The 27,177-nt window shown below is 73.4% G+C and overlaps 2 protein-coding genes across 5 annotated transcripts in view; one reads left to right on the forward strand and one right to left on the reverse strand.

Moving 5' to 3' along the window:
• The window catches only part of SLC4A2 (solute carrier family 4 member 2), a 118,203-nt gene extending 93,966 nt beyond the window's left edge, over nt 1-24,237 (forward strand). For all 4 annotated transcript variants that reach the window (XM_089776867.1, XM_089776868.1, XM_089776869.1 and 1 more), the window contains 13 exons: nt 4,385-4,499; nt 4,632-4,816; nt 5,806-6,028; nt 6,556-6,777; nt 7,203-7,351; nt 8,461-8,655; nt 10,585-10,803; nt 11,761-11,850; nt 12,298-12,464; nt 18,592-18,845; nt 20,284-20,453; nt 21,388-21,561; nt 23,895-24,237. In XM_089776867.1, coding sequence (XP_089632993.1) covers nt 4,385-4,499; nt 4,632-4,816; nt 5,806-6,028; nt 6,556-6,777; nt 7,203-7,351; nt 8,461-8,655; nt 10,585-10,803; nt 11,761-11,850; nt 12,298-12,464; nt 18,592-18,845; nt 20,284-20,453; nt 21,388-21,561; nt 23,895-23,975 — 2,244 coding nt within the window. In that variant the 3' untranslated portion in view covers nt 23,976-24,237. The remainder of the gene's footprint in view (nt 1-4,384; nt 4,500-4,631; nt 4,817-5,805; nt 6,029-6,555; nt 6,778-7,202; nt 7,352-8,460; nt 8,656-10,584; nt 10,804-11,760; nt 11,851-12,297; nt 12,465-18,591; nt 18,846-20,283; nt 20,454-21,387; nt 21,562-23,894) is intronic.
• A 1,364-nt stretch (nt 24,238-25,601) lies between these two features.
• The window catches only part of FASTK (Fas activated serine/threonine kinase), a 72,917-nt gene continuing 71,341 nt past the window's right edge, over nt 25,602-27,177 (reverse strand). The window contains 2 exon segments of the mRNA XM_075918701.2: nt 25,602-25,655; nt 25,657-25,688. Of these exon segments, the coding sequence (XP_075774816.2) occupies nt 25,604-25,655; nt 25,657-25,688 (84 nt within the window). The 3' untranslated portion in view covers nt 25,602-25,603.

Genomic DNA, 27,177 nt, shown 5'->3' on the forward strand with positions numbered 1-27,177 from the left:
CAGCCCCCCTTACACAGAGGAGAGGTTATAACCCATCCCCCACCTCCCCCAGACACCCCAGTGCTCCCTGTGCCCCCCAGCCCCCTCACACAGGGGAGAGGTTATAACCCATCCCCCACCTCCCCTCACACACCCCAGTGCTCCCTGAGCCCCCCAGCCCCCTTACACAGGGGAGAGGTTATAACCCATCCCCCGCCTCCCCTCAGACACCCCAGTGCTCCCTGTGCCCCCAGCCCCCCTCACACAGGGGAGAGGTTCTAACCCATCCCCCACCTCCCCTCAGACACCCCGGTGCTCCCTGTGCCCCCCAGCCCCCTCACACAGGGGAGAGGTTATAACCCATCCCCCACCTCCCTCAGACACCCCAGTGCTCCCTGTGCCCCCCAGCCCCCTCACACAGGGGAGAGGTTCTAACCCATCCCCCACCTCCCCTCAGACACCCCAGTGCTCCCTGTGCCCCCCAGCCCCCCTCACACAGGGGAGAGGTTCTAACCCATCCCCCACCTCCCCTCAGACACCCCAGTGCTCCCTGTGCCCCCCCAGCCCCCCTCACACAGGGGAGAGGTTCTAACCCATCCCCACCTCCCCTCAGACACCCCAGCGCTCCCTGTGCCCCCCAGCCCCCTCACACAGGGGAGAGGTTATAACCCATCCCCACCTCCCCTCACACACCCCAGTGCTCCCTGTGCCCCCCAGCCCCACGTCACACAGGGGAGAGGTTATAACCCATCCCCACCTCCCCTCACACACCCCAGTGCTCCCTGTGCCCCCCAGCCCCACCTCACACAGGGGAGAGGTTCTAACCCATCCCCCACCTCCCCTCAGACACCCCAGTGCTCCCTGTGCCCCCCAGCCCCCCTTACACAGGGGAGAGGTTATAACCCATCCCCCACCCCCGCTCAGATACCCCAGTGCTCCCTGTGCCCCCCAGCCCCCTCACACAGGGGAGAGGTTCTAACCCATCCCCCACCTCCCCTCAGACACCCCAGTGCTCCCTGTGCCCCCCAGCCCCCCTTACACAGGGGAGAGGTTATAACCCATCCCCACCTCCCCTCACACACCCCAGTGCTCCCTGGGCCCCCCAGCTTCCCCTTACACAGGGGAGAGGTTATAACCCATCCCCCACCTCCCCTCACACACCCCAGAGCTCCCTGGGCCCCCCAGCCCCCCTCACACAGGGGAGAGGTTATAACCCATCCCCCACCTCCCCTCAGACACCCCAGTGCTCCCTGTGCCCCCCAGCTTCCCCTTACACAGGGGAGAGGTTATAACCCATCCCCCACCTCCCCTCAGACACCCCAGTGCTCCCTGTGCCCCCCAGCCCCCCTTACACAGGGGAGAGGTTATAACCCATCCCCCACCTCCCCTCAGACACCCAGTGCTCCCTGTGCCCCCAAGCCCCCCTTACACAGGGGAGAGGTTATAACCCATCCCCCACCTCCCCTCAGACACCCCAATGCTCCCTGTGCCCCCCAGCCCCCTCACACAGGGGAGAGGTTATAACCCATCCCCCACCTCCCCTCACACACCCCAGCGCTCCCTGTGCCCCCCAGCCCCCCTTACACAGGGGAGAGGTTATAACCCATCCCCCACCTCCCTCAGACACCCCAGTGCTCCCTGTGCCCCCCCAGCCCCCTTACACAGGGGAGAGGTTATAACCCATCCCCACCTCCCCTCAGACACCCCAGTGTTCCCTGTGCCCCCCAGCCCCCCTTACACAGGGGAGAGGTTATAACCCATCCCCCACCTCCCCTCACACACCCCAGTGCTCCCTGTGCCCCCCAGCCCCCTTACACAGGGGAGAGGTTCTAACCCATCCCCCACCTCCCCTCACACACCCCAGTGCTCCCTGTGCCCCCCCAGCCCCCCTTACACAGGGGAGAGGTTCTAACCCATCCCCACCTCCCCTCACACACCCCAGTGCTCCCTGTGCCCCCCAGCCCCCTTACACAGGGGAGAGGTTCTAACCCATCCCCCACCTCCCTCAGACACCCCAGTGCTCCCTGTGCCCCCCAGCCCCCTTACACAGGGGAGAGGTTATAACCCATCCCCCACCTCCCCTCAGACACCCCAGTGCTCCCTGTGCCCCCCAGCCCCGCCTTACACAGGGGAGAGGTTATAACCCATCCCCCACCTCCCCTCAGACATCCCAGTGCTCCCTGTGCCCCCCAGCCCCCCTCACACAGGGGAGAGGTTATAACCCATCCCCCCACCTCCCCTCACACACCCCAGTGCTCTCTGTGCCCCCCCAGCCTCCCTTACACAGGGGAGAGGTTATAACCCATCCCCACCTCCCCTCAGACACCCCAGTGCTCCCTGTGCCCCCCAGTCCCCCTTACACAGGGGAGAGGTTATAACCCATCCCCCACCTCCCCTCAGACACCCCAGTACTCCCTGTGCCCCCCCAGCCTTCCCTCACACAGGGGAGAGGTTATAACCCATCCCCCATCTCCCCTCACACACCCCAGTGCTCCCTGTGCCCCCCAGCCCCCCTCACACAGGGGAGAGGTTATAACCCATCCCCCACCTCCCCTCAGACACCCCAGTGCTCCCTGTGCCCCCCCAGCCCCCCTCACACAGGGGAGAGGTTATAACCCATCCCCCACCTCCCCTCAGACACCCCAGTGCTCCCTGTGCCCCCCCAGCCCCCTCACACAGGGGAGAGGTTATAACCCATCCCCCACCTCCCTCAGACACCCCAGTGCTCCCTGTGCCCCCCCAGCCCCCCACCTCCCCTCAGACACCCCAGTGCTCCCTGTGCCCCCCCAGCCCCCCTCACACAGGGGAGAGGTTCCACCCCATCTCACCAACCCCAAGTTGTTCTCCCCGTCCCAAGGAACCAGCCACAGTCCCAGGGCGATTCCTACCTCGGATCTCACCCGAAGAGCTCACTTGGGCCCGTCCTTTATCATCTGCCATCCCCGGGTTTATTAAGAAGGGCGAGCATAGCACTGGTACGGGCAGCGCCTTGCACACGCATGTCCCCACGTTCCTGGGCTGGCCCAGAGCAGAGATGCTAATCACTGCTAGGTTACATGTCTCTGGGCACGTCCTGTGCCGGAATAGGAAGGCTAGTCCGAACTACCTAGTTCATGCCGCATGTAGCCGCGCGGCATGGAGTCCGCACTAGCGGACATTTAAAAATGGCAGCGCCCGGCGAGATGCAAATGAAGCCCAGGAAATTCAAATCCCGGGTTTCATTTGCAACTCCGGTTGCCTACATTAACCACCCTAGTTTGAACTAGGGTGGTAGTGTAGACATACCCCTAGAGACAAAGCGGGCTCCCCTGGGCCCTTTTGCTTCCCTGGCCCATGTGCAGGGAATCCCGTTGCTCTCGCTGTGGGGCAGCAAGCCCCAGGTGGAGTCTGTCGCCTGCCCAGCCACCCGCCCGTGTCCCGTTCAGCGAGCGGCCCTGGGGGAGCTGCCTGGCTGCAGGGGCCAACGGGGGAGTCTCAGCGGTGGATCGGCACCACTTGAGGTGCATTGTCAGTCAAGGGCTGCTGCTCCCTGCAGTGGCCGCCCCTCCCCACAGGTGGCCAACGCCCGCTGATCTCTCTGGGGAGCAAGCATGTGAGAGACCAGCCCCGAGCCAATGCCCATAACGTCACTTACGTGTGAGCAGCACAACCGGCCTCAGCCCAGCACCCGCATTCCCTGGAGACCTCACGGGGCCACGTGGCGCCGACCTTGGGGCAAACACGCCCGTGGGCACAGCGACGACCTGCATGTCCATACGGAAATCCCATAACGTCCCAGCCTGGGTGCTGCATGGCTGTGTGCCCCTTCCCAATCCCCTGGCACCTTTTGTGCCCGTGCCTGAGCTCTCTGGGGCCCCTCATCCACCTCCTGAGCTACCAGCCCTCCTTGACTCCTCGTCCCCCCCGCCTGAGCCACCGAAATGCCCTCCTGGACCGCTGGCCCCTTTTCCTGACCTGGTTTCACAGCAGAGAGAGGTACATGGGGGAGGGGCACCCCAAGGGTGGGACTAGGGCTGGGCCACATGCCACGTTTGCTCAGGATGGGTCGGTCGCAGGCAGACAGCGAAGAGCCACAAAACGGGGGGACTGGGCAGCAAAGTGGCAGATGAATTGCACTACGGATCAATGCCAAGTGATGCCCGTTGGGAAACCTCATCCCACCTGGGCCTGTGCCATAGCTGGGGCCACCCCAGAGGGCCTGGGGGTCGCTGGGGAGAGTTCCCTGCGGACACCGCGCTGGGCAAAAACCGCACAGGCTGTTGGGAGTCACAGAGAATATCGTATTGCTGCACTGTGAGCCCTGCTCCCGTCCTCTCTCTGGACGCTGCTTGGGCGCCTGGGCCCTCGTCTGGGTCGCTCGGCTCCTGCCCAGTGGCAGCGTATTCACCTGTCCCCTGCCCCACAGCGGGACAGCCTGACCCCAGCGCCCCCTGCTGGCATCATGCGGTCCAAGTCAAAGCACGAGCTGAAGCTGCTGGAAAAGATCCCAGACAACGCAGAGGCCACGGTGGTGCTAGTGGGTAAGGGCAGGGAGAGGGGGCTGGGCAGAGGGGCCCTGGGCGAGGCCGAGGGGGCGGATGTGGGGCAGGGGCTGGCGCCCCTCCCCCTCTGCCGGGGGCCACCTGCTGAGTCTGACCAGCCCCTCCCTGCAGGCTGTGTGGAGTTCCTGGACCAGCCCACCATGGCCTTCGTGCGGCTGCAGGAGGCCACGGAGCTGCACTCGGTGCTGGAAGTCCCCATCCCTGTCCGCTTCCTCTTCGTGCTGCTGGGGCCCAGCAGTGCCAACATGGACTACCACGAGATCGGGCGCTCCATCTCCACCCTCATGTCCGACAAGGTACCCGGCCTGCCCAGCCTCTCCCCCTGCCAGCGGGCCATGTGACCACTGGGATGTGTGCGGGCCATGTGGTGGGGGGGAAATTTGTGCAGGCCATATGGCAGTGGGGAGGTGTGCGGGCCATGTGGTGGGGGGAGATGTGCAGGCCACGTGGCAGCGGGGAGGTGTGCAGGCCATGTGACCACTGGGATGTGTGCGGGCCACGTGGTGAAGGAGAGGTGTGTGCAGGCCCCATGGTGGCGGGGATGTGTGTGGGCCACGAGACAGTGGGGAATGTGTACAGGCCACGTGGTGGGGGGGAGGTGTGCGGATCACGTGGCAGAGGGGATGTGTGCAGGCCACATGGCAGCAGGGATGTGTACAGGCCAGGTGGTGGCAGGGAGGTGTGCAGGACCCATGGTAGAGGGGGGAGGTGTGCAGGCCTCGTGGTGGCGGGGAGGTGTGCAGGCCACGTGGCAGGGGGGAGGTGTGCAGGCCTCGTGGCGGCGGGGAGGTGTGCAGGCCTCGTGGCGGGGGGAGGTGTGCAGGACCCGTGGCGGCGGGGAGGTGTGCAGGCCACGTGGCAGTGAGGAGGTGTGCAGGACCCATGGCAGAGGGGAGGTGTGCAGGCCACGTGGCAGTGAGGAGGTGTGCAGGCCACGTGGCAGAGAGGAGGTGTGCAGGACCCGTGGCAGAGGGGAGGTGTGCAGGCCACGTGGCAGTGAGGAGGTGTGCAGGCCACGTGGCAGAGAGGAGGTGTGCAGGACCCATGGCAGAGGGGAGGTGTGGAGGCCTCGTGGCGGCGGGGAGGTGTGCAGGCCACGTGGCGGTGGGGAGGTGTGCAGGCCACGTGGCGGTGGGGAGGTGTGCAGGCCACGTGGCGGCGGAGAGGTGTGCAGGCCACGTGGCAGTGAGGAGGTGTGCAGGCCATGTGGCAGTGAGGAGGTGTGCAGGACCCATGGCAGAGGGGAGGTGTGCAGGCCCCGGGCTGACCCCACTATTGCTCCCAGCAATTCCACGAGGCGGCCTACTTGGCTGACGACCGCCACGACCTACTCAGCGCCATCAACGAGTTCCTGGACTGCAGCGTGGTGCTGCCACCCTCCGAGGTGCAGGGCGAGGAATTGCTGCGCAGCGTGGCCCATTTCCAACGCCAGATGCTCAAGAAGCGGGAGGAGCAGGAACGCAGACTGCTGGGCACTGCCCTGGAGCCCAAGTCGCCAGAGGAGAAAGGTAACGGGCCGGGTGGGAGACGCTCCCTCTGCCTGGCCATGGCACTCGGCTGGGCCCGGACGCATGCTGGGCTGGGCTGGGCTGGGACGGGGCGGGTGCTGGGACCGGGCGGTGCTGGGCTGGGACCGGTGGGTGCTGGGCCGGGCCGGGCTGGGCTGGGCGGGTGCTGGGCTGGGCCGGCCGGGCGGGTGCTGGGCTGGGACTGGGCGGGTGCTGGGCTGGGCTGGGCGGGTGCTGGGCCGGGCTGGGCTGGGCGGGTGCTGGGCTGGGCCGGCTGGGTGGGTGCTGGGCTGGGACTGGGCGGATGCTGGGCTGGGCCGGCCGGGCGGGTGCTGGGCTGGGACTGGGCGGGTTCTGGGCTGGGCTGGCCAGGCGGGTGCTGGGCCGGGCTGGGCTGGGCGGGTGCTGGGCTGGGACTGGGCGGGTGCTGGGCTGGGCCGGCCGGGCGGGTGCTGGGCTGGGCTGGCCAGGCGGGTGCTGGTCCGGTTGGGCCGGGCGGGCGTCTCACCGACTCGGTGCATGAGCAGCACTGCTGAGGCTGCAGACGGCGGAGGGGGAGGCGGAGGACGGGGACGACCCCCTGCGGCGAACAGGTCGGCCTTTCGGGGGGCTCGTCCGTGACGTGCGCCGGCGCTACCCCAAATACCTGAGCGACTTCAGGGACAGCCTGGACCCCCAGTGCGTCGCCGCCGTCATCTTCATCTACTTCGCAGCCCTCTCGCCCGCCATCACCTTCGGGGGGCTGCTGGGTACGGCTGCTAGCGGGTTCAGCTGGGAGGGTTTGGGGGTCAGTGGGGGGAGGCAAGGGGAGTGGGTGCTTGTGGCTGGGGTCAGTGTGGGGGTTGGGAGTCAGTGGGGGCCATGGGTCTGTGGGAGAGGGTCAGGGGAGGTGAGTAGGGGCTGTTGCTGGGACCAGTGGGGTAGGGGGTCAGTGGTGGGGGAGGGGAATATGGGCCATTGCTGGGGTCAGCTGGGGCCATGGGGCTCAGTGGGGGGGTGGGGACCAATGGGGGAGGTCGGCAGGGAAAGCGAGCAGGACCCACTGCTGAGGTCATCATCAGGTCGGGGTCAGTCGGGGTCGGGGTCAGCGGGGCAGGGGTCAGCGGGGCAGGGGGCAGGGGTCAGTCGGGGTCAGCGGGGCAGGGGTGCGTCACTGGCACTGACCCGCCCCCAGGGGAGAAGACCCAGGACCTGATCGGGGTGTCAGAGCTGATCATCGCCACGGCCGTGCAGGGCGTCGTCTTCTGCCTGCTGGGCGCCCAGCCCCTGCTCGTCATCGGCTTCTCCGGGCCGCTGCTCGTCTTCGAAGAGGCGTTTTTCACAGTGAGTCTCCCGGAGCCCCCGATGGATCCCAGAGCCCCCAGTGGACCCCAGAGCCCCCAGTGGAACCGGGAGCCCCCAGTGGACCCCGGAGCTTCCAGTAGAACCTGGAGCCCCCGGTGGAACCCAGAACTCCCAATAGAACCCGGAGCAACCGATAGACCCCAGAGCCCCCAGTGGAACCCGGAGCCCCCGATAGACCCCAGAGCCCCCAGTGGAACCCGGAGCCCCCAATAGAACCTGGAGCCCCCGGTGGAACCCAGAACCTTCAATAGACCCCGGAGCCCCCAATAGAACCCAGAGCCCCCAATGGACCCCAGAGCCCCCGATAGACCCCAGAGCCCCCAGTGGAACTCGGAGCCCCCGATAGATCCCGGAGCCTCCAGTAGAACCCGGAGCCCCCGATAGACCCCGGAGCCCCCAATGGACCTCGGAGCCCCCAATAGAACCCGGAGCCCCCAATGGACCCCAGAGCCCCTGATAGACCCCGGAGCCCCCAGAGAACTCGGAGCCCCCGATGGATCCCGGAGCCCCCAGAGAACTCAGAGCCCCTGATAGATCCTGGAGCCCCCAATAGAACCCGGAGCCCCCGATGGATCCCAGAGCTCCCGATGGACCCTGGAGCCCCCAATAGAACCCGGAGGCCCCAATAGAACCCGGAGCCCCCAGGGAACTCGGAGCCCCCGATAGACCCCGGAGTCCCCAACAGAACCCGGAGCCCCCGATGGACCCCGGAGCCCCCAGTGGAACCCAGAGCCCTTGATGGATCCCGGAGCCCCCAATAGACACTGGAGCCGCTGATGGACCCCTGGCACCTTAGAACCTCAAGAGCCCTGAGATTTCCCTGGTCGTCCCCCAGAGCCCCAGTAGTCTGGGAGTCCCCAGAAGCCCTTGTCACCCCCCCACACCTTCCCTGTGACCCCCGAGACCTCAAACTCCTCATGGCCCCAGCAGCCCTGAGAGACCTGAGACCCCCCGTGCAGGGCAGTGGCCGGGGGCCCTGTGCTGTGACCCCAGGGCAGAGGTGCCGCCCCCAGCCCCATGCCCGAGCCGAGCCCAGAGCCCTGCTCCCTGCCCGTGGGGCTGAGGGGGCCCTGGCATCTGCCCTGCAGTTCTGCTCGACCAACGGGCTGGAGTACCTGGTGGGCCGCGTGTGGATCGGCTTCTGGCTCGTGCTCATCGCGCTGCTGATGGTGGCCGTGGAGGGGAGCATCCTCGTGCGCTTCGTGTCCCGCTTCACCCAGGAGATCTTCGCCTTCCTCATCTCCCTCATCTTCATCTACGAGACCTTCTCCAAGCTGGCCAAGGCGAGAGCCGGGGGGGCAGGGGCTCTTCTGGCTGCTGGGTGGGGGGTCTCAGCTGGTTATAGGGTGGAGGGGGTAGTGCTGGTGGGGGGGGCTCAGCTGCCTGGGGGGTAATGCTGTCAGGAAGGGGTGGGGATTGGGTGCAGTGCTGGCAGGAGGGGGCAGGGCAGGGGGCTGAGCTGCCTGGGGGGGCAGTGCTGGTGGGGGGGGGGACACGGGGGCTGAGCTGCCTGGGGGGGCAGTGCTGGCGGGGGGGAGACACGGGGGCTGAGCTGCCTGGGGGGGCAGTGCTGGCGGGGGGGGGGACACACGGGGCTGAGCTGCCTGGGGGGGCAGTGATGGTGGGGGGGCGGGGCATGGGGCTGAGCTGCCTGGGGGGGCAGTGATGGTGGGGGGGCGGGGCAGGGGGCTGAGATGCCTGGGGGGCAGTGATGGCGGGAAGGGGCGGGGCAGGGGGCTGAGCTGCCTGGGGGGGCAGTGCTGGCGGGGGGGGGACACGGGGGCTGAGCTGCCTGGGGGGGCAGTGCTGGCGGGGGGGGGACACGGGGCTGAGCTGCCTGGGGGGGCAGTGCTGGCGGGGGGGGGACACGGGGGCTGAGCTGCCTGGGGGGGCAGTGCTGGCGGGGGGGGGACACGGGGGCTGAGCTGCCTGGGGGGGCAGTGATGGCGGGAAGGGGCGGGGCAGGGGGCTGGGCTGCCTGGGGGGGCAGTGATGGTGGGGGGGGCGGGGCAGGGGGCTGAGCTGCCTGGGGGGGCAGTGCTGGCGGGGGGCGGGGCAGGGGGCTGAGATGCCTGGGGGGCAGTGATGGTGGGGGGGGCGGGGCAGGGGGCTGAGATGCCTGGGGGGCAGTGCTGGCGGGGGCGGGGCAGGGGGCTGAGCTGCCTGGGGGGGCAGTGATGGTGGGGGGGGCGGGGCAGGGGGCTGAGATGCCTGGGGGGCAGTGATGGTGGGAAGGGGCGGGGCAGGGGGCTGAGCTGCCTGGGGGGGCAGTGCTGGCGGGGGCGGGGCAGGGGGCTGAGCTGCCTGGGGGGGCAGTGCTGGCGGGGGGCGGGGCAGGGGGCTGAGATGCCTGGGGGGGCAGTGATGGTGGGGGGGGCGGGGCAGGGGGCTGAGATGCCTGGGGGCAGTGCTGGCGGGGGCGGGGCAGGGGGCTGAGCTGCCTGGGGGGGCAGTGCTGGCGGGGGCGGGGCAGGGGGCTGAGCTGCCTGGGGGGGCAGTGATGGTGGGGGGGGCGGGGCAGGGGGCTGAGATGCCTGGGGCAGTGCTGGGGGGGGGGGACACGGGGGCTGAGCTGCCTGGGGGGGCAGTGCTGGCGGGGGGGGGACACGGGGGCTGAGCTGCCTGGGGGGGCAGTGATGGTGGGGGGGCGGGGCAGGGGGCTGAGCTGCCTGGGGGGGCAGTGATGGCGGGGGGGCGGGGCAGGGGGCTGAGCTGCCTGGGGGGGCAGTGCTGGCGGGGGCGGGGGGGGGCTGGGCTGCCTGGGGGGGCAGTGATGGCGGGGGGGCGGGGCAGGGGGCTGAGCTGCCTGGGGGGCAGTGATGGTGGGGGGGGGCGGGGCAGGGGGCTGAGCTGCCTGGGGGGGCAGTGCTGGCGGGGGCGGGGCAGGGGGCTGAGCTGCCTGGGGGGGCAGTGCTGGCGGGGGGGGGACACGGGGGCTGAGCTGCCTGGGGGGGCAGTGCTGGCGGGGGGGGGACACGGGGGCTGAGCTGCCTGGGGGGGCAGTGCTGGCGGGGGCGGGGCAGGGGGCTGAGCTGCCTGGGGGGGCAGTGCTGGCGGGGGGGGGACACGGGGGCTGAGCTGCCTGGGGGGGCAGTGCTGGCGGGGGGGGGACACGGGGGCTGAGCTGCCTGGGGGGGCAGTGCTGGCGGGGGGGGGACACGGGGGCTGAGCTGCCGCTGGCTCCAGGCTCAGGCGCCCGCGGTCCCCGGCAGATCTTCCAGGAGCATCCTCTGCACGGCTGCGGGCAGGCGAACGGGACGGGCGAGGCCAACGCCAGCGCCCCCCTGGGCAACGGGACGTGGGGCCGGGCCGGGCCCCCCACGCGGGGGCAGCCCAACACGGCTCTGCTCTCGCTGGTGCTCATGGCCGGCACCTTCTTCATCGCCTTCTTCCTGCGCAAGTTCAAGAACAGCCGCTTCTTCCCGGGGCGGGTACGTGGGCAGGGCAGCCGGGGGGCTAGGGAGTGGGGAGTTGGGGGCTGGGCTCTGGGGGGCAGGGAGGGGCGGAGTCAGGGGGAGCAGAGAAAGGTGGAGTGGGGGGCTGGGCTCGGGGGAGCAGAGAAGGGCGGAGTTGGGGGGCTGGGCTCTCGGGGGCAGGGAGGGGCGGAGTTGGGGGGCTGGGCTCTCGGGGGCAGGGAGGGGCGGAGTTGGGGGGCTGGGCTCGGGGGAGCAGAGAAGGGCAGAGTTGGGGGCTGGGCTCTGGGGGGCAGGGAGGGGCGGAGTTGGGGGGCTGGGCCCTGGGGGGCAGGGAGGGGCGGAGTTGGGGAGCTGGGCCCTGGGGGGCAGGGAGGGGTGGAGTTGGGGGGCTGGGCCCTGGGGGGCAGGGAGGGGCGGAGTTGGGGAGCTGGGCCCTGGGGGGCAGGGAGGGGCGGAGTTGGGGGGCTGGGCTCGGGGGAGCAGAGAAGGGCAGAGTTGGGGGTCTGGGCCCTGGGGGGCAGGGAGAGGCGGAGTTGGGGGGCTGGGCTCGGGGGAGCAGAGAAGGGCAGAGTTGGGGGCTGGGCCCTGGGGGGCAGGGAGGGGCGGAGTTGGGGGGCTGGGCCCTGGGGGGCAGGGAGGGGTGGAGTTGGGGGGCTGGGCTCGGGGGAGCAGAGAAGGGCAGAGTTGGGGGCTGGGCCCTGGGGGGCAGGGAGGGGCGGAGTTGGGGGGCTGGGCCCTGGGGGGCAGGGAGGGGTGGAGTTGGGGGGCTGGGCTCGGGGGAGCAGAGAAGGGCAGAGTTGGGGGTCTGGGCCCTGGGGGGCAGGGAGAGGCGGAGTTGGGGGGCTGGGCTCGGGGGAGCAGAGAAGGGCAGAGTTGGGGGCTGGGCCCTGGGGGGCAGGGAGGGGCGGAGTTGGGGGGCTGGGCCCTGGGGGGCAGGGAGGGCGGAGGCCGGCTCTGACGTGCTCTGTGCAGATCCGGCGGGTGATCGGGGATTTCGGGGTGCCCATCGCCATCCTCCTCATGGTGCTGGTGGATTTCAGCATCCAGGACACGTACACGCAGGTCAGTGGGGGCTGCACGGCTCGTGGCAGCGGGGGGGAGGGGCCACATGCCCCACAGCCCGGCCCCAGGAGCCACACGCTCTGTGCTGGCCTGGGGCTCCGCAGGACCCCCGGCCGCCCCCCCTTCCAGGCTCCCCCCGGCCGCTAGAGCCTCCCCGACGCGCCCAGCCGGGCCCTGCGCCGGCAGCAGGAGCCTTCCCCCCACGGCAGGGCGGGCGCGCCCCACACAGGGCTGGGCAGCCCAAGCTGGCCCTGGCCGAGCCCCCCGGCGGGTTCCCTTTGCCCCGTCCCGGCTGGTCCCTGCGTCCCCCCGGCCTGTCACGTCCATCGCAGCAACGCCGGAGCCGGCCGGAGCCGCCAGGGCCTGGTGCCACAGGGACCCAGCCCTAGAGACGGCTCCATGCTCCCCCCGCCGGCCCAGGCCTCACGGCCCCCCTGCCTCCCCCAGAAGCTGAGCGTGCCCAGCGGCTTCTCAGTGACGGCCCCGGAGAAGCGGGGCTGGGTCATCAACCCGCTGGGCGAGGGCAGCGCCTTCCCCGTCTGGATGATGGTGGCCAGCGCCCTCCCCGCCGTCCTCGTCTTCATCCTCATCTTCATGGAGACCCAGATCACCACGTGAGCCGAGCTGCCTCAGCGCTGTGGGGGGAGGGGACGGGGGGAGGCGAGAGGCTGTGGGGCTGTTCCCAGGCATGGGGGGTGAGAGGAGGCTCTGGGGAGCTGGGTCTGTGGGGGGCCATGGAATGCAGGGTCCGTGGGTCAGTGAGGCAGGCCGTGGCGTCGGGGGGGTCCATGCGGCTGTGGGGGCTGTGGAGGGGGGCGTTGGAGCGCAGGGTCCGTGGGTCGGTGAGGCAGGCCGTAGCGTTGTGGGGTCTATGGGGCTGTGGAGCGGTGTGGGGGGGCCAAGGGGCTGTGTGGGGCTGGGGCAGAGGGCCATGGAGCGCAGGGTCCGTGGGTCGGTGAGGCAGGCCGTGGCGTTGTGGGGTCTATGGGGCTGTGGAGCGGTGTGGGGGGGCAAAGGGGCTGTGTGGGGCTGGGGCAGAGGGCCATGGAGCGCAGGGTCCGTGGGTCGGTGAGGCAGGCCGTGGCATCGGGGGGGTCTATGGGGCTGTGGAGAGGTGTGGGGGGGCAAAGGGGCTGTGTGGGGCTGGGGCAGGAGGCCATGGAGCGCAGGGTCCGTGGGTCGGTGAGGCAGGCCGTGGCGTTGTGGGGTCTATGGGGCTGTGGAGCGGTGTGGGGGGGCAAAGGGGCTGTGTGGGGCTGGGGCAGAGGGCCATGGAGCGCAGGGTCCGTGGGTCGGTGAGGCAGGCCGTGGCATCGGGGGGGTCTATGGGGCTGTGGAGAGGTGTGGGGGGGCAAAGGGGCTGTGTGGGGCTGGGGCAGGAGGCCATGGAGCGCAGGGTCCGTGGGTCGGTGAGGCAGGCCGTGGCGTTGTGGGGTCTATGGGGCTGTGGAGCGGTGTGGGGGGGCAAAGGGGCTGTGTGGGGCTGGGGCAGAGGGCCATGGAGCGCAGGGTCCGTGGGTCGGTGAGGCAGGCCGTGGCATCGGGGGGGTCTATGGGGCTGTGGAGAGGTGTGGGGGGGCCAAGGGGCTGTGTGGGGCTGGGGCAGGAGGCCATGGAGCGCAGGGTCCGTGGGTCGGTGAGGCAGGCCGTGGCGTCGGGGGGGTCTATGGGGCTGTGGAGAGGTGTGGGGGGGCCAAGGGGCTGTGGGGGCTGTGGAGGGGGGCGTTGGAGCGCAGGGTCCGTGGGTCGGTGAGGCAGGCCGTGGCGTCGGGGGGGGTCTATGGGGCTGTGGAGCGGTGTGGGGGGGCCAAGGGGCTGTGTGGGGCTGGGGCAGGGGGCCGTGGAGTGCAGGGTCCGTGGGTCGGTGAGGCAGGCCGTGGCGTCGGGGGGGTCTATGGGGCTGTGGAGAGGTGTGGGGGGGCCAAGGGGCTGTGTGGGGCTGGGGCATAGGGCGTTGGAGCGCAGGGTCCGTGGGTTGGTGAGGCAGGCCGTGGCGTCAGGGGGGTCTATGGGGCTGTGGAGAGGTGTGGGGGGGCCAAGGGGCTGTGTGGGGCTGGGGCAGGGGGCCGTGGAGCGCAGGGTCCGTGGGTCGGTGAGGCAGGCCGTGGCGTCAGGGGGGTCTATGGGGCTGTGGAGAGGTGTGGGGGGGCCAAGGGGCTGTGTGGGGCTGGGGCAGGAGGCCATGGAGCGCAGGGTCCGTGGGTCGGTGAGGCAGGCCGTGGCGTCGGGGGGGTCTATGGGGCTGTGGAGAGGTGTGGGGGGGCCAAGGGGCTGTGTGGGGCTGGGGCAGAGGGCGTTGGAGCGCAGGGTCCGTGGGTCGGTGAGGCAGGCCGTGGCGTCGGGGGGGTCTATGGGGCTGTGGAGCGGTGTGGGGGGGCCAAGGGGCTGTGTGGGGCTGGGGCAGAGGGCGTTGGAGCGCAGGGTCCGTGGGTCGGTGAGGCAGGCCGTGGCGTCGGGGGGGTCTATGGGGCTGTGGAGCGGTGTGGGGGGGCCAAGGGGCTGTGTGGGGCTGGGGCAGGGGGCGTTGGAGCGCAGTGTCCGTGGGTCGGTGAGGCAGGCCGTGGCGTCGGGGGGGTCTATGGGGCTGTGGAGCGGTGTGGGGGGGCCAAGGGGCTGTGTGGGGCTGGGGCAGAGGGCGTTGGAGCGCAGGGTCCGTGGGTCGGTGAGGCAGGCCGTAGCGTTGTGGGGTCTATGGGGCTGTGGAGCGGTGTGGGGGGGCCAAGGGGCTGTGTGGGGCTGGGGCATAGGGCGTTGGAGCGCAGGGTCCGTGGGTCGGTGAGGCAGGCCGTGGCGTCAGGGGGGTCTATGGGGCTGTGGAGAGGTGTGGGGGGGCCAAGGGGCTGTGTGGGGCTGGGGCAGGGGGCCGTGGAGCGCAGGGTCCGTGGGTCGGTGAGGCAGGCCGTGGCGTCAGGGGGGTCTATGGGGCTGTGGAGAGGTGTGGGGGGGCCAAGGGGCTGTGTGGGGCTGGGGCAGGAGGCCATGGAGCGCAGGGTCCGTGGGTCGGTGAGGCAGGCCGTGGCGTCGGGGGGGTCTATGGGGCTGTGGAGAGGTGTGGGGGGGCCAAGGGGCTGTGTGGGGCTGGGGCAGAGGGCGTTGGAGCGCAGGGTCCGTGGGTCGGTGAGGCAGGCCGTGGCGTCGGGGGGGTCTATGGGGCTGTGGAGCGGTGTGGGGGGGCCAAGGGGCTGTGTGGGGCTGGGGCAGAGGGCGTTGGAGCGCAGGGTCCGTGGGTCGGTGAGGCAGGCCGTGGCGTCGGGGGGGTCTATGGGGCTGTGGAGCGGTGTGGGGGGGCCAAGGGGCTGTGTGGGGCTGGGGCAGGGGGCGTTGGAGCGCAGTGTCCGTGGGTCGGTGAGGCAGGCCGTGGCGTCGGGGGGGTCTATGGGGCTGTGGAGAGGTGTGGGGGGGCCAAGGGGCTGTGTGGGGCTGGGGCAGGGGGCCGTGGAGCGCAGGGTCCGTGGGTCGGTGAGGCAGGCCGTGGCGTCGGGGGGGTCTATGGGGCTGTGGAGCGGTGTGGGGGGGCCAAGGGGCTGTGTGGGGCTGGGGCAGAGGGCCATGGAGCGCAGGGTCCGTGGGTCGGTGAGGCAGGCCGTGGTGTCGGGGGGGTCTATGGGGCTGTGGAGCGGTGTGGGGGGGCAAGGGGCTGTGTGGGGCTGGGGCAGAGGGCGTTGGAGCGCAGGGTCCGTGGGTCGGTGAGGCAGGCCGTGGCGTCGGGGGGGTCTATGGGGCTGTGGAGCGGTGTGGGGGGGCCAAGGGGCTGTGTGGGGCTGGGGCAGGGGGCCGTGGGTCGGTGAGGCAGGCCGTGGCATCGGGGGGGTCTATGGGGCTGTGGAGAGGTGTGGGGGGGCCAAGGGGCTGTGTGGGGCTGGGGCAGGGGGCCGTGGGTCGGTGAGGCAGGCCGTGGCGTGGGGGGGGGCCGTGGTCACTGCAAAGCATGCTGGGCCAGGGCTGCAGGAGCTGACCCGCGCCGGGTAACGGGGAACCCGGGGAACGAGGCCGCGTCCCCGCGTGGCCAGGATCCCAGCTGCAGCGCGTGCAGCGTCCCCGGGGGGTGCGGGAAGAAGCAGCTGCCCGTAACCCCCCCCCCCGGGCGATCCCTGCCCCGGAGCTCGCCCCAGCGCCCGGCCCGGGCACCCCCAGGGGGAGGGCGTCGCTGGCAGCCGAGGGGCGTGACGGGCAGCGCCTTGCACCCGGGCCGGCTCGGAGCTGAGGGCACACGCCCGGGTGACCCGTCTCTGGCACGTCCTGTGCCGGGCTGGGCCCCGACGGGAGGAGCTGCAGACGAAGGGGGCTCCCCGGCCCGTGTGCAGGGAATCCCGTTGCTCTCGCTGTGGGGCAGCCAGCCCCAGGTGGAGTCTGTCGCCTGCCCAGCCGCCCGCCCGTGTCCCGTTCAGCGAGCGGCCCTGGGGGCGCTGCCCGGCTGCAGGGGCCAACGGGGGAGTCCCAGCGGCGGATCGGCACCACTTGAGGTGCATTGGTGGGGGACAGTGGGGCCAAGGGGGGGCGTGGCTCTGGGGGGACAGTGGGGCCAAGGGGGGGCGTGGCTCTGGGGGACAGTGGGGTCAAGGGGGGGCGTGGCTCTGGGGGACAGTGGGGCCAAGGGGGGGCGTGGCTCTGGGGGGATAGTGGGGCCAAGGGGGGGCGTGGCTCTGGGGGACAGTGGGGCCAAGGGGGGGCGTGGCTCTGGGGGGATAGTGGGGCCAAGGGGGGGCGTGGCTCTGGGGGACAGTGGGGTCAAGGGGGGGCGTGGCTCTGGGGGGGACAGGGAGGCCAAAGGGGGGGGCAGTGGGGCTGAAGGGGGTGACTCTGGCGGGAGTGGGGGCCAGGGGGCCTGGCTCGGGGGGGACAGTGAGGCCAAGGGGGGCAGTGGGGCTGAAGGGGCGTGCTCCAGCGGGGCCAGGTGGCCTGGCTCGGGGGCAGGGAGGCCAAGGGGGGGGCAGTGGGGCTGAAGGGGGTGACTCCGCGGGGGCCAGGGGGCCTGGCTCGGGGGCAGGGAGGCCAAGGGGGGGGCAGTGGGGCTGAAGAGGGTGACTCCGGCAGGCGCGGGGGCAGTGGGGCTGAAGGGGGTGACTCCGGCAGGCGCGGGGGCCAGTGAGGCCAAGGGGGGGCAGTGGGGCTGAAGGGGGTGACTCCGGCGGGCGCGGGGGGGCAGTGGGGCTGAAGGGGGTGACTCCGGCGGGCGCGGGGGGGGCAGTGGGGCTGAAGGGGGTGACTCCGGCGGGCGCAGGGGCCAGTGAGGCCAAGGGGGGGGCAGTGGGGCTGAAGGGGGTGACTCCGGCGGGCGCGGGGGGGCAGTGGGGCTGAAGGGGGTGACTCCGGCGGGCGCGGGGGGCAGTGGGGCTGAAGGGGGTGACTCCGGTGGGCGCGGGGGGGCAGGGCTGAAGGGGGTCACTCCGGTGGGCGCGGGGGGGCAGTGGGGCTGAAGGGGGTGACTCCGGCGGGCGCGGGGGGGGCAGTGGGGCTGAAGGGGGTGACTCCGGCGGGCGCGGGGGCCAGTGAGGCCAAGGGGGGGCAGTGGGGCTGAAGGGGGTGACTCCGGCGGGCGCAGGGGCCAGTGAGGCCAAGGGGGGGCAGTGGGGCTGAAGGGGGGGACTCCGGCGGGCGCGGGGGGCAGTGGGGCTGAAGGGGGTGACTCCGGCGGGCGCGGGGGGGCAGTGGGGCTGAAGGGGGTGACTCCGGTGGGCGCGAGGGGGCAGTGGGGCTGAAGGGGGTGACTCCGGCGGGCGCGGGGGGCAGTGGGGCTGAAGGGGGTGACTCCGGCGGGCGCGGGGGGGCAGTGGGGCTGAAGGGGGTGACTCCGGCGGGCGCGAGGGGGCAGGGGGGCTGAAGGGGGTGACTCCGGCGGGCGCGGGGGGGCAGTGGGGCTGAAGGGGGTGACTCCGGCGGGCGCGGGGGGGCAGTGGGGCTGAAGGGGGTGACTCCGGCGGGCGCGGGGGGGCAGTGGGGCTGAAGGGGGTGACTCCGGCGGGCGCGGGGGCCAGGGGGGGGGGGCAGTGGGGCTGAAGGGGGTGACTCCGGCGGGCGCGGGGGGGCAGTGGGGCTGAAGGGGGTGACTCCGGTGGGCGCGAGGGGGCAGTGGGGCTGAAGGGGGTGACTCCGGCGGGCGCGGGGGGGCAGTGGGGCTGAAGGGGGTGACTCCGGCGGGCGCGGGGGGGGCAGGGGGGCTGAAGGGGGTGACTCCGGCGGGCGCGAGGGGGCAGTGGGGCTGAAGGGGGTGACTCCGGCGGGCGCGAGGGGGCAGTGGGGCTGAAGGGGGTGACTCCGGCGGGCGCGGGGGGGCAGTGGGGCTGAAGGGGGTGACTCCGGCGGGGGGGGGGGGCAGGGGGGCTGAAGGGGGTGACTCCGGCGGGCGCGAGGGGGCAGTGGGGGCTGGCGGGCGCGGGGGGGGCAGTGGGGCTGAAGGGGGTGACTCCGGCGGGCGCGAGGGGGCAGTGGGGCTGAAGGGGGTATGACTCCGGCGGGCGCGAGGGGGCAGTGGGGCTGAAGGGGGTGACTCCGGCGGGCGCGGGGGGGGCAGTGGGGCTGAAGGGGGTGACTCCGGCGGGCGCGGGGGGGCAGTGAGGCCAAGGGGGGGGCAGTGGGGCTGAAGGGGGTGACTCTGGCGGGCGCGGGGGGGGCAGGGGGGCTGAAGGGGGTATGACTCCGGCAGGCGGGGGGGGGCAGGGGGCTGAAGGGGGTATGACTCCGGCAGGCGGGGGGCAGGGGCCTGGCTCGGGGGGCAGGGAGTCAGCGCTGAGCCCCCCCCAGGCTGATCATCAGCAAGAAGGAGCGCCGGCTGCAGAAGGGCTCCGGCTTCCACCTGGACCTGCTGCTGATCGTGGCCATGGGCGGGCTCTGCGCGCTCTTCGGGCTGCCGTGGCTGGCGGCCGCCACGGTGCGCTCGGTGACCCACGCCAACGCCCTGACCGTCATGAGCAAGGCCGTGGCGCCCGGCGAGAAGCCCAGGATCCAGGAGGTGAAGGAGCAGCGCGTCACGGGGCTGCTGGTGGCCCTGCTCGTGGGTGAGTCCCTGGGCAGCCCTGCAGGACGCGCCCGGAGCCGGCGCACGCCGGGGGCCCTGGGGCAGCCAGGAACGGGGCCGAGTCCGTCAAGACCCCAGCAGGAGTGGGGGGGCCAGCGCCCTCGGGGAGCCGGTTGCTGGGCAGGGAGGGGGAGTGAGGGGGGAGCAGAGCTGGCAGATATCAAGGTTGGGGCAGGCAGTGGGGGTGGGGCAGAAGGGGGAGGGTGGCAGGTATCGGGGGGCATGCAGTGAGGGCGGGGTGGGGGCAGGGCGGGGCAGGCGGGGGGCAGGCAGTGGGGGGGGGAGGGTGGCAGGTATCAGGGCGGGGCGGTGCTGGGGCAGGAAGTGGGGGTGAGTCAGTGATGGAGGAAGAGGGGACAGGGTGGGGTGGGGTGGGGCAGGAAGTGGGGGTGAGTCAGTGATGGAGGAAGCAGGGGCAGGGTGGGGAGGGGCAGGCAGCAGCGGTGGGGTGGTGCTGGGGCAGGAAGTGGGGGTGAGTCAGAGTTGGAGGAAGCAGGGCAGCGGGGCAGGCAGTGGGGGCGGGGCAGGCAGTGGGGGCGGGGCAGGCGTGGGGGGGCAGCAGGGGGGCGGGCGGGGGGCACAGCATGAGAAGGGGCGGCGGGGCAGGCAGTGGGGGCGGGGCAGAGTGAGAAGGGGGCAGTGGGGCAGGCAGAGGGGGCAGGGCAGGGGCGGCGGGGGAGAAGCTGGGCCGGAGGGGGCAGTGGGAGCAGGGGGCGGCGGGGAGAAGCCGGGGCGGGCGGGACAGGCGGGGGGGCGGCGGGGAGAAGCCGGGGCGGGCGGGATGGCGGGGCAGGCGGGGGGCGGCGGGGAGAAGCCAGGGCGGGCGGGGCAGGCGGGGGGCGGCGGGGAGAAGCTGGGGGGCGGGGGGGGGCGGGGGGATGGCGGGGCAGGCGGGGGGGCGGCGGGGAGAATCCGGGGCGGGCGGGGCAGGCGGGGGGGGCGGCGGGGAGAAGCCGGGGCGGGCGGGATGGCGGGGCAGGCGGGGGGCGGCGGGGAGAAGCCGGGGCGGGCGGGGCAGGGGGGGGGCGGGGAGAAGCCGGGGCAGGTGGGATGGCGGGGCAGGCGGGGGGGCGGCGGGGAGAAGCCGGGGCGGGCGGGGCAGGCGGGGGGGCGGCGGGGAGAAGCCGGGGCGGGCGGGGCAGGCGGGGGGGAGAAGCCGGGGCAGGCGGGGGGGGCGGGGAGAAGCCGGGGCAGGCGGGATGGCGGGGCAGGCGGGGGGCGGCGGGGAGAAGCCGGGGCGGGCGGGGCAGGCGGGGGGGCCGCGGGGAGAAGCCGGGGTGGGCGGGGCAGGCGGGGGGGGGGGGCGGGGAGAAGCCGGGGCGGGCGGGGAGCTCCCACGAGCCCCGGAGGGGCTGCCCGCGGCCGGCACTTCCCCGCGGGGGGGGCCGGCGCCCAGGGCTCAGCGGCCGCCCCCCCAGGCCTGTCCATCGTCATCGGGGACCTGCTGCGGCACATCCCGCTGGCCGTGCTCTTCGGGATCTTCCTGTACATGGGCGTCACCTCGCTCAACGGGATCCAGTTCGCCGAGCGCCTGCACCTGCTGCTCATGCCGCCCAAGCACCACCCCGACGTCACCTACGTCAAGAAGGTTCGCGCAGACGGGCCCTTCGGGGCCTGGGGGGACGGAGCCAGCAGCTGGATTTGCAGGGGGCAGCGGGAATCCTGGCGGGGGCGGGGGGGAGCGGAGGCGGGGGCGGGGGAGTGGGGGGCAGCGGGAATCCTGGCGGGGGCGGAGGGGGGACAGGAGGCGGGGGCGGGGGGGAGGAGCAGGGGGCAATGGGGGGGCAGCGGGAATCCTGGCGGGGGCGGGGGGGACGGAGCCAGCGGGGGAATGGGGGGGGCAGCGGGAATCCTGGCGGGGGCGGGGGGGACAGAGCCAGCGGGGCAATGGGGGGGCAGCGGGAATCCTGGCGGGGGCGGGGGGGACGGAGCCAGCGGGGCAATGGGGGGGGGGGCAGCGGGAATCCTGGCGGGGGTGGGGGGGACGGAGCCAGCGGGGGTATGGGGGGGCAGCGGGAATCCTGGCGGGGGGGACGGAGCCAGCGGGGGAATGGGGGGGGCAGCGGGAATCCTGGCGGGGGCAGGGGGACGGAGCCAGCGGGGGAATGGGGGGCAGTGGGAATCCTGGCGGGGGGGATGGAGCCAGCGGGGCAAGGGGGGGGCAGCGGGAATCCTGGCGGGGGCGGGGGGGACGGAGCCAGCGGGGGAATGGGGGGGGCAGCGGGAATCCTGGCGGGGACGGGGGGGACGGAGCCAGCGGGGGAGTGGGGGGCAGCGGGAATCCTGGCGGGGGCGGGGGGGACGGAGCCAGCGGGGCAAGGGGGGGCAGCGGGAATCCTGGCGGGGGGGGACGGAGCCAGCGGGGCAAGGGAGGGGCAGCGGGAATCCTGGCGGGGGGGGACGGAGCCAGCGGGGCAAGGGGGGGGGCAGCGGGAATCCTGGCGGGGGCGGGGGGGACGGAGCCAGCGGGGCAAGGGGGGGGCAGCGGGACGCAGGAGGCCCGTTAACCCCGCCCCCCCCAGGTGCGCACCCTGCGGATGCATCTCTTCACGGGCCTGCAGCTGGGGTGCCTGGCGGTGCTCTGGGCCGTCATGTCCACGGCCGCGTCCCTGGCCTTCCCCTTCATCCTCATCCTCACCGTGCCGCTGCGCCTGTGCCTGCTGCCCCGGCTCTTCACCGCCCGCGAGCTCAAGTGTGTAAGTGCCGGGGGGGCCGTGACCCCAGGCCCCGGGGCAGCAGGACTTGCCTGGGGCACGTCCCCACAAGCCCTGCGGGTCCCGTCTGCCCCAGTGCAGCAGGCAGCTCTGGGGGGAGGGGGAGACGGGGCCTGGGCACGGGGAGGGGGCGGGGGGCCGGAGGGGAGGGGGAGACGCCGCCTGGGCACGGGGAGGGGGCGGGGGGCCGGAGGGGAGGGGGAGACGCCGCCTGGGCACGGGGAGGGGGCGGGGGGCGGAGGGGAGGGGGAGACGCCGCCTGGGCACGGGGAGGGGGCGGGGGGCGGAGGGGAGGGGGAGACGCCGCCTGGGCACGGGGAGGGGGCGGGGGGCGGAGGGGAGGGGGAGACGCCGCCTGGGCACGGGGAGGGGGGGGCGGGGGGAGGGGGAGGGGGGCGGGGGGGGGGCGGGGGAGGGGGGGGGGAGACGCCGCCTGGGTACGGGGAGGGGGCGGGGGGACGGAGGGGAGGGGGAGACGCCGCCTGGGCACGGGGGAGGGGGCGGGGGGCCCGGAGGGGAGGGGGCGGGGGAGAGGGGAGGGGGAGACGCCGCCTGGGCACGGGGGGGGCGGGGGACGGAGGGGAGGGGGAGACGCCGCCTGGGCACAGGGAGGGGCGGGGGGCTGGAGGGGAGGGGGCGGGGGCCGGAGGGGAGGGGGAGACGCCGCCTGGGCACGGGGAGGGGGGCGGGGGACGGAGGGAGGGGGAGACGCCGTCTGGGCACAGGGAGGGCGGGGGGCCGGGGGGAGGGGGGTCGCCCCGGCACAGGGAGGGGGCGGGGGGCCGGAGGGGAGGGGGAGACGCCGCCTGGGCACGGGGAGGGGGCGGGGGGCCGGAGGGGAGGGGGAGACGCCGCCTGGGCACGGGGAGGGGGCGGGGGGCCGGAGGGGAGGGGGAGACGCCGCCTGGGCACGGGGAGGGGGCGGGGGGGGGGGAGGGGGGGGCCGGGGCTGGGGAGGGGGGGGGGAGGGGGAGACGCCGCCTGGGCACGGGGAGGGGGCGGGGGACGGAGGGGAGGGGGAGACGCCGCCTGGGCACGGGGAGGGGGCGGGGGACGGAGGGGAGGGGGAGACGCCGCCTGGGCACGGGGAGGGGGCGGGGGACGGAGGGGAGGGGGAGACGCCGCCTGGGCTGGGCGGGGGGAGGGGGCGGGGAGGAGGGGAGGGGGCGGGGGACGGAGGGGAGGGGGGGGGGAGACGCCGCCTGGGCACGGGGAGGGGGCGGGGGACGGAGGGGAGGGGGAGACGCCGCCTGGGCACGGGGAGGGGGCGGGGGGCTGGAGGGGGGGGGGCCGGAGGGGAGGGGGAGACGCCGCCTGGGCACGGGGAGGGGGCGGGGGGCCGGAGGGGGTGGGGGTCGCCCCGGCACAGGGAGGGGGCGGGGGGCCGGAGGGGAGGGGGGTCGCCCCGGCACAGGGAGGGGGCGGGGGGCCGGAGGGGAGGGGGGTCGCCCCGGCACGGGGGAGGGGGCGGGGGGCGGAGGGGAGGGGGGTCGCCCCGGCACAGGGAGGGGGCGGGGGGCGGAGGGGAGGGGGGACGCCGCCTGGGCACGGGGAGGGGGCGGGGGGGAGGGGAGGGGGGGCCGGGAGGGGCGGGGGGGAGGGGGAGACGCCGCCTGGGCACGGGGAGGGGGCGGGGCACGGGGGGAGGGGGGGCCGGGGCAGGGGAGGGGGCGGGGGAGGGGGGGGGGGAGACGCCGCCTGGGCACGGGGGGGGGGGGCCGGAGGGGAGGGGGACGCCTGGGCACGGGGAGGGGGCGGGGGGCGGAGGGGAGGGGGAGACGCCGCCTGGCACGGGGAGGGGGCGGGGGGCGGAGGGGAGGGGGAGACGCCGCCTGGGCACGGGGAGGGGGCGGGGGGGGAGACGGAGGGGGGGGCGGGGGAGGGGGAGACGCCGCCTGGGCACGGGGAGGGGGCGGGGGAGGGGAGGGGGCGGGGGAGGGGGAGACGCCGCCTGGGCACGGGGAGGGGGCGGGGGGCTGGAGGGGAGGGGGTGGGGGGCCGGAGGGGAGGGGGAGACGCCGCCTGGGCACGGGGAGGGGGCGGGGGGCGCCCCCGGGGCAGGGGAGGGGGGGGGGTCGCCCCGGCACAGGGAGGGGGCGGGGGGCCCGGAGGGGAGGGGGGTCGCCCCGGCACAGGGAGGGGGGGGGGCGGGGGGCCCGGAGGGGGGGGGGGGGGGGTCGCCCCGGCACAGGGAGGGGCGGGGGGCCGGAGGGGGGGGGCGGGGGCCGGAGGGGGGGGGCCGGAGGGGGAGGGGGGTCGCCCCGGCACGGGGGGTGCTGCCCGCCCCGCCCACCCCGCGCTCCCTCTCCCCGCAGCTGGACGCGCACGAGGCGGAGCCGATCTTCGACGAGCGGGAGGGCGTGGACGAGTACGACGAGATGCCCATGCCCGTGTGAGGGGCGCAGGCCGGGGACTGAGCGCTCGGCCCGGCCCCACCGCCGCTACCGTGGCTGCTTGGCCTGTGCCCAGCCGGGCCACTCGGCTCCGGCGCCCCCCAGGCCTGCGCCAAAACTGTTCTGCGGCCCCCGAGGCTGGCGCGGAGCCATGGGGCGGGGGCTTGAGCGTGCGCTGGGCCCCCCCCCCGGCCCCCAGGCCGGCTCCGGACTCCACCGGCTAGTGGAGAAGGACTGAACCGTCAATAAAGGGCTTTGTAAGGAGCGTGGGGCCTGGCTCCGGGGGGCTGCGGGACCGAGACCAGACGGGCTGCTCCGGGGACACCGGCGCCCCGGGCCACGTGCAGCACAGAGCCCCCCACGTCAGTGCGAGCCTGGCCCGGGCCTATGGGGCCAAAGCTGGGGCTGCGGGGCTGGGGGGGAGTGAGTCACCGGCCAGGCGCAGCAGTTTGGTGCAGCGTGCGCACACACACACAGCCTGACAGCTGCACACGCGTGTGCACCCGAGAGCCTGGCCTCTACACACGTGTAGACACACACACACACACAGATCCTGACAGCTGCACACACGTGTGCACCCGAGAGCCTGGCCTCTACACACGTGTAGACACACACACAGATCCTGACAGCTGCACACGCGTGTGCACCCGAGAGCCTGGCCTCTACACACGTGTAGACACACACACACACAGATCCTGACAGCTGCACACGCGTGTGCACCCGAGAGCCTGGCCTCTACACACGTGTAGACACACACACAGATCCTGACAGCTGCACACGCGTGTGCACCCGAGAGCCTGGCCTCTACACACGTGTAGACACACACACAGATCCTGACAGCTGCACACGCGTGTGCACCCGAGAGCCTGGCCTCTACACACGTGTAGACAGACACAGAGCCTGGCCGTTGCACACGCGTGTACACCCCCCCCCCCCCCAGGCACGGCCCACAACCAGCTTTGGGCGCACCCAGGACAGGACAGCGCAGTTTGTCTCATTTTTATTGTAAATGCCATTGCCACCACCCCGGCCACAGCCCCCCACCCCCCAAGGGAGCCAGCCCCTCCCCCAGCCCCCCCACAGCCCCACCGGAGGGGCTGCAGGTATCTCACGGAGACCCCGGCTCCGAGGCCAGGGCCCTGCCGCCCCCGCCCCGCCAGCCCCTGGGCAGACGGGCCTAGTGGGTGGAGCAGCCGGCCTCCCGCCCGCTGCCAGTCCGAGCAGGGCGCTGGGAGCCGGTGCCGAGGTGCCCGGGCGGCTCCGAGGGCAGCTGCTCCAGGCCCTGCCCTGCCCCCGCCCCGCCAGCCCCCCCCTGCACGGCCTGGAGCGCCGGCCCGCACCCCTCCCCGAGCCCTGGGCTGTGGGAATCGCTCACGGTGCAGGCAGGGCCCTCGGGGGGGAGCACCCTGCCCCCCAGGGCACATTGTGCACAGCAACCGCCCCTGCCCCTTGCAGGCCCCCTGCACGGCCTGGAGCGCCGGCCCGCACCCCTCCCCGAGCCCTGGGCTGTGGGAATCACTCACGGTGCAGGCAGGGCCCTCGGGGGGGAGCACCCTGCCCCCCAGGGCACATTGTGCACAGCAACCGCCCCTGCCCCTTGCAGGCCCCCTGCACGGCCTGGAGCGCTGCTCTCAGAAGCGGAGCTCTCGGAGCTTCTCCCGCAGGTAGTGCTTGGCCTCCTCCACCGCTCACCTTCTCCAGCTCCGTGTAGGGCAGCTGCACACAAGCCAGGGGTCACTCAGCACCGCGCCAGCCTGGAGCGCCGGCCCGCGCCCCTCCCCGAGCCCTGGGCTGTGGGAATCGCTCACGGTGCAGGCAGGGCCCTCGGGGGGGAGCACCCTGCCCCCCAGGGCACATTGTGCACAGCAACCGCCCCTGCCCCTTGCAGGCCCCCTGCACGGCCTGGAGCGCCGGCCCGCACCCCTCCCCGAGCCCTGGGCTGTGGGAATCACTCAAGGTGCAGGCAGGGCCCTCGGGGGGGAGCATCCTGCCCCCCAGGGCACATTGTGCACAGCAACCGCCCCTGCCCCTTGCAGGCCCCCTGCACCTGCACGGCCTGGCCCTGGGGCCGCAGGCTGGCCAGGCGCACGCCCCTCCTAGCAGGTACCCAAGGGCAGCACCCTCCTGCCAGCCCCCGGGGCAGATCCAACAAGCAGCTCCATGGGTCCGGGCAGCGAGGGGCTGACACTGGCCGCAGCGCCAGGCCGGCCGGCTGAAACCAGCGGGCACTGGGGACCAGCCAGCGGGCCCTGCCCGTGGAATCCTGCCTCGACTCCTTTGCGGGGCCAGCGCGCCGGGACCAGATCAGGGCAGTCCCGGGGGCCCAAGGGGCTAGTGCACAGCGGGACGGGCGCGACGCCGCGGCTGGACCCCCGTTCCACGTGGCGCAGGGGGCTGGAGCAGCGCTCGTGGACAAAGGGCAGGACAAGCTGCGCGCTTGCCCGTGTGTCTGTTTCCAGCCTCAGAAAGCCTCCGAAGGAGCTGCCCTGGGCGAGGAGGGACGGGCTCTCCTGGAGCCGTCACTGGGGCAGGAAGAAACGGCCAGGTTTCAAAATGGACAAAGCTAAAAAGCAGAGCCCCTCCCCTCCCCCCAGGCCCTGCCCTGGGACCAGGGCTGCCGGACAGAACAGTCTGGGAAAAGGGGGTAAATAGGGAGGTGGCCAAGTTTCCAGATGATCCAAAATGATTCAGGCGAGCTAAGTCCAAAGCCGATTGGGAAGAGCCTCAAACGGACCAACCTGGGGCTGGGCGACGACATGGCAGGTGAAACTCAACCCTGATCAGTGCAAAGCGATGCACATTGGCCAACGCGGTCCCAGCTGTGCTCAGACCGGGGGGTCGGCGCGGTCCCAGCTGTGCACAGACCGGGGGGTCGGCGGGGTCCCAGCTGTGCTCAGACCGGGGGGGTCGGCGCGGTCCCAGTTGTGCACAGACCGGGGGGTCGGCGCGGTCCCAGCTGTGCACAGACCGGGGGGTCGGCGGGGTCCCAGCTGTGCTCAGAGACCGGGGGGTCGGCGCGGTCCCAGCTATGCACAGACCGGGGGGTCGGCGCGATCCCAGCTGTGCACAGACCGGGGGGGTCGGTGCGGTCCCAGCTGTGCACAGACCGGGGGGTCGGCGCGGTCCCAGCTGTGCTCAGACCGGGGGTCGGCGCGGTCCCAGCTGTGCTCAGACCGGGGGGTCGGCGCGGTCCCAGCTGTGCTCA

The sequence above is a fragment of the Pelodiscus sinensis genome, chromosome 2 (genome assembly GCF_052426305.1).
Source record: "Pelodiscus sinensis isolate ZL-2025 chromosome 2, ASM5242630v1, whole genome shotgun sequence".
Classification (NCBI taxonomy): Eukaryota; Metazoa; Chordata; order Testudines; family Trionychidae; genus Pelodiscus; species Pelodiscus sinensis.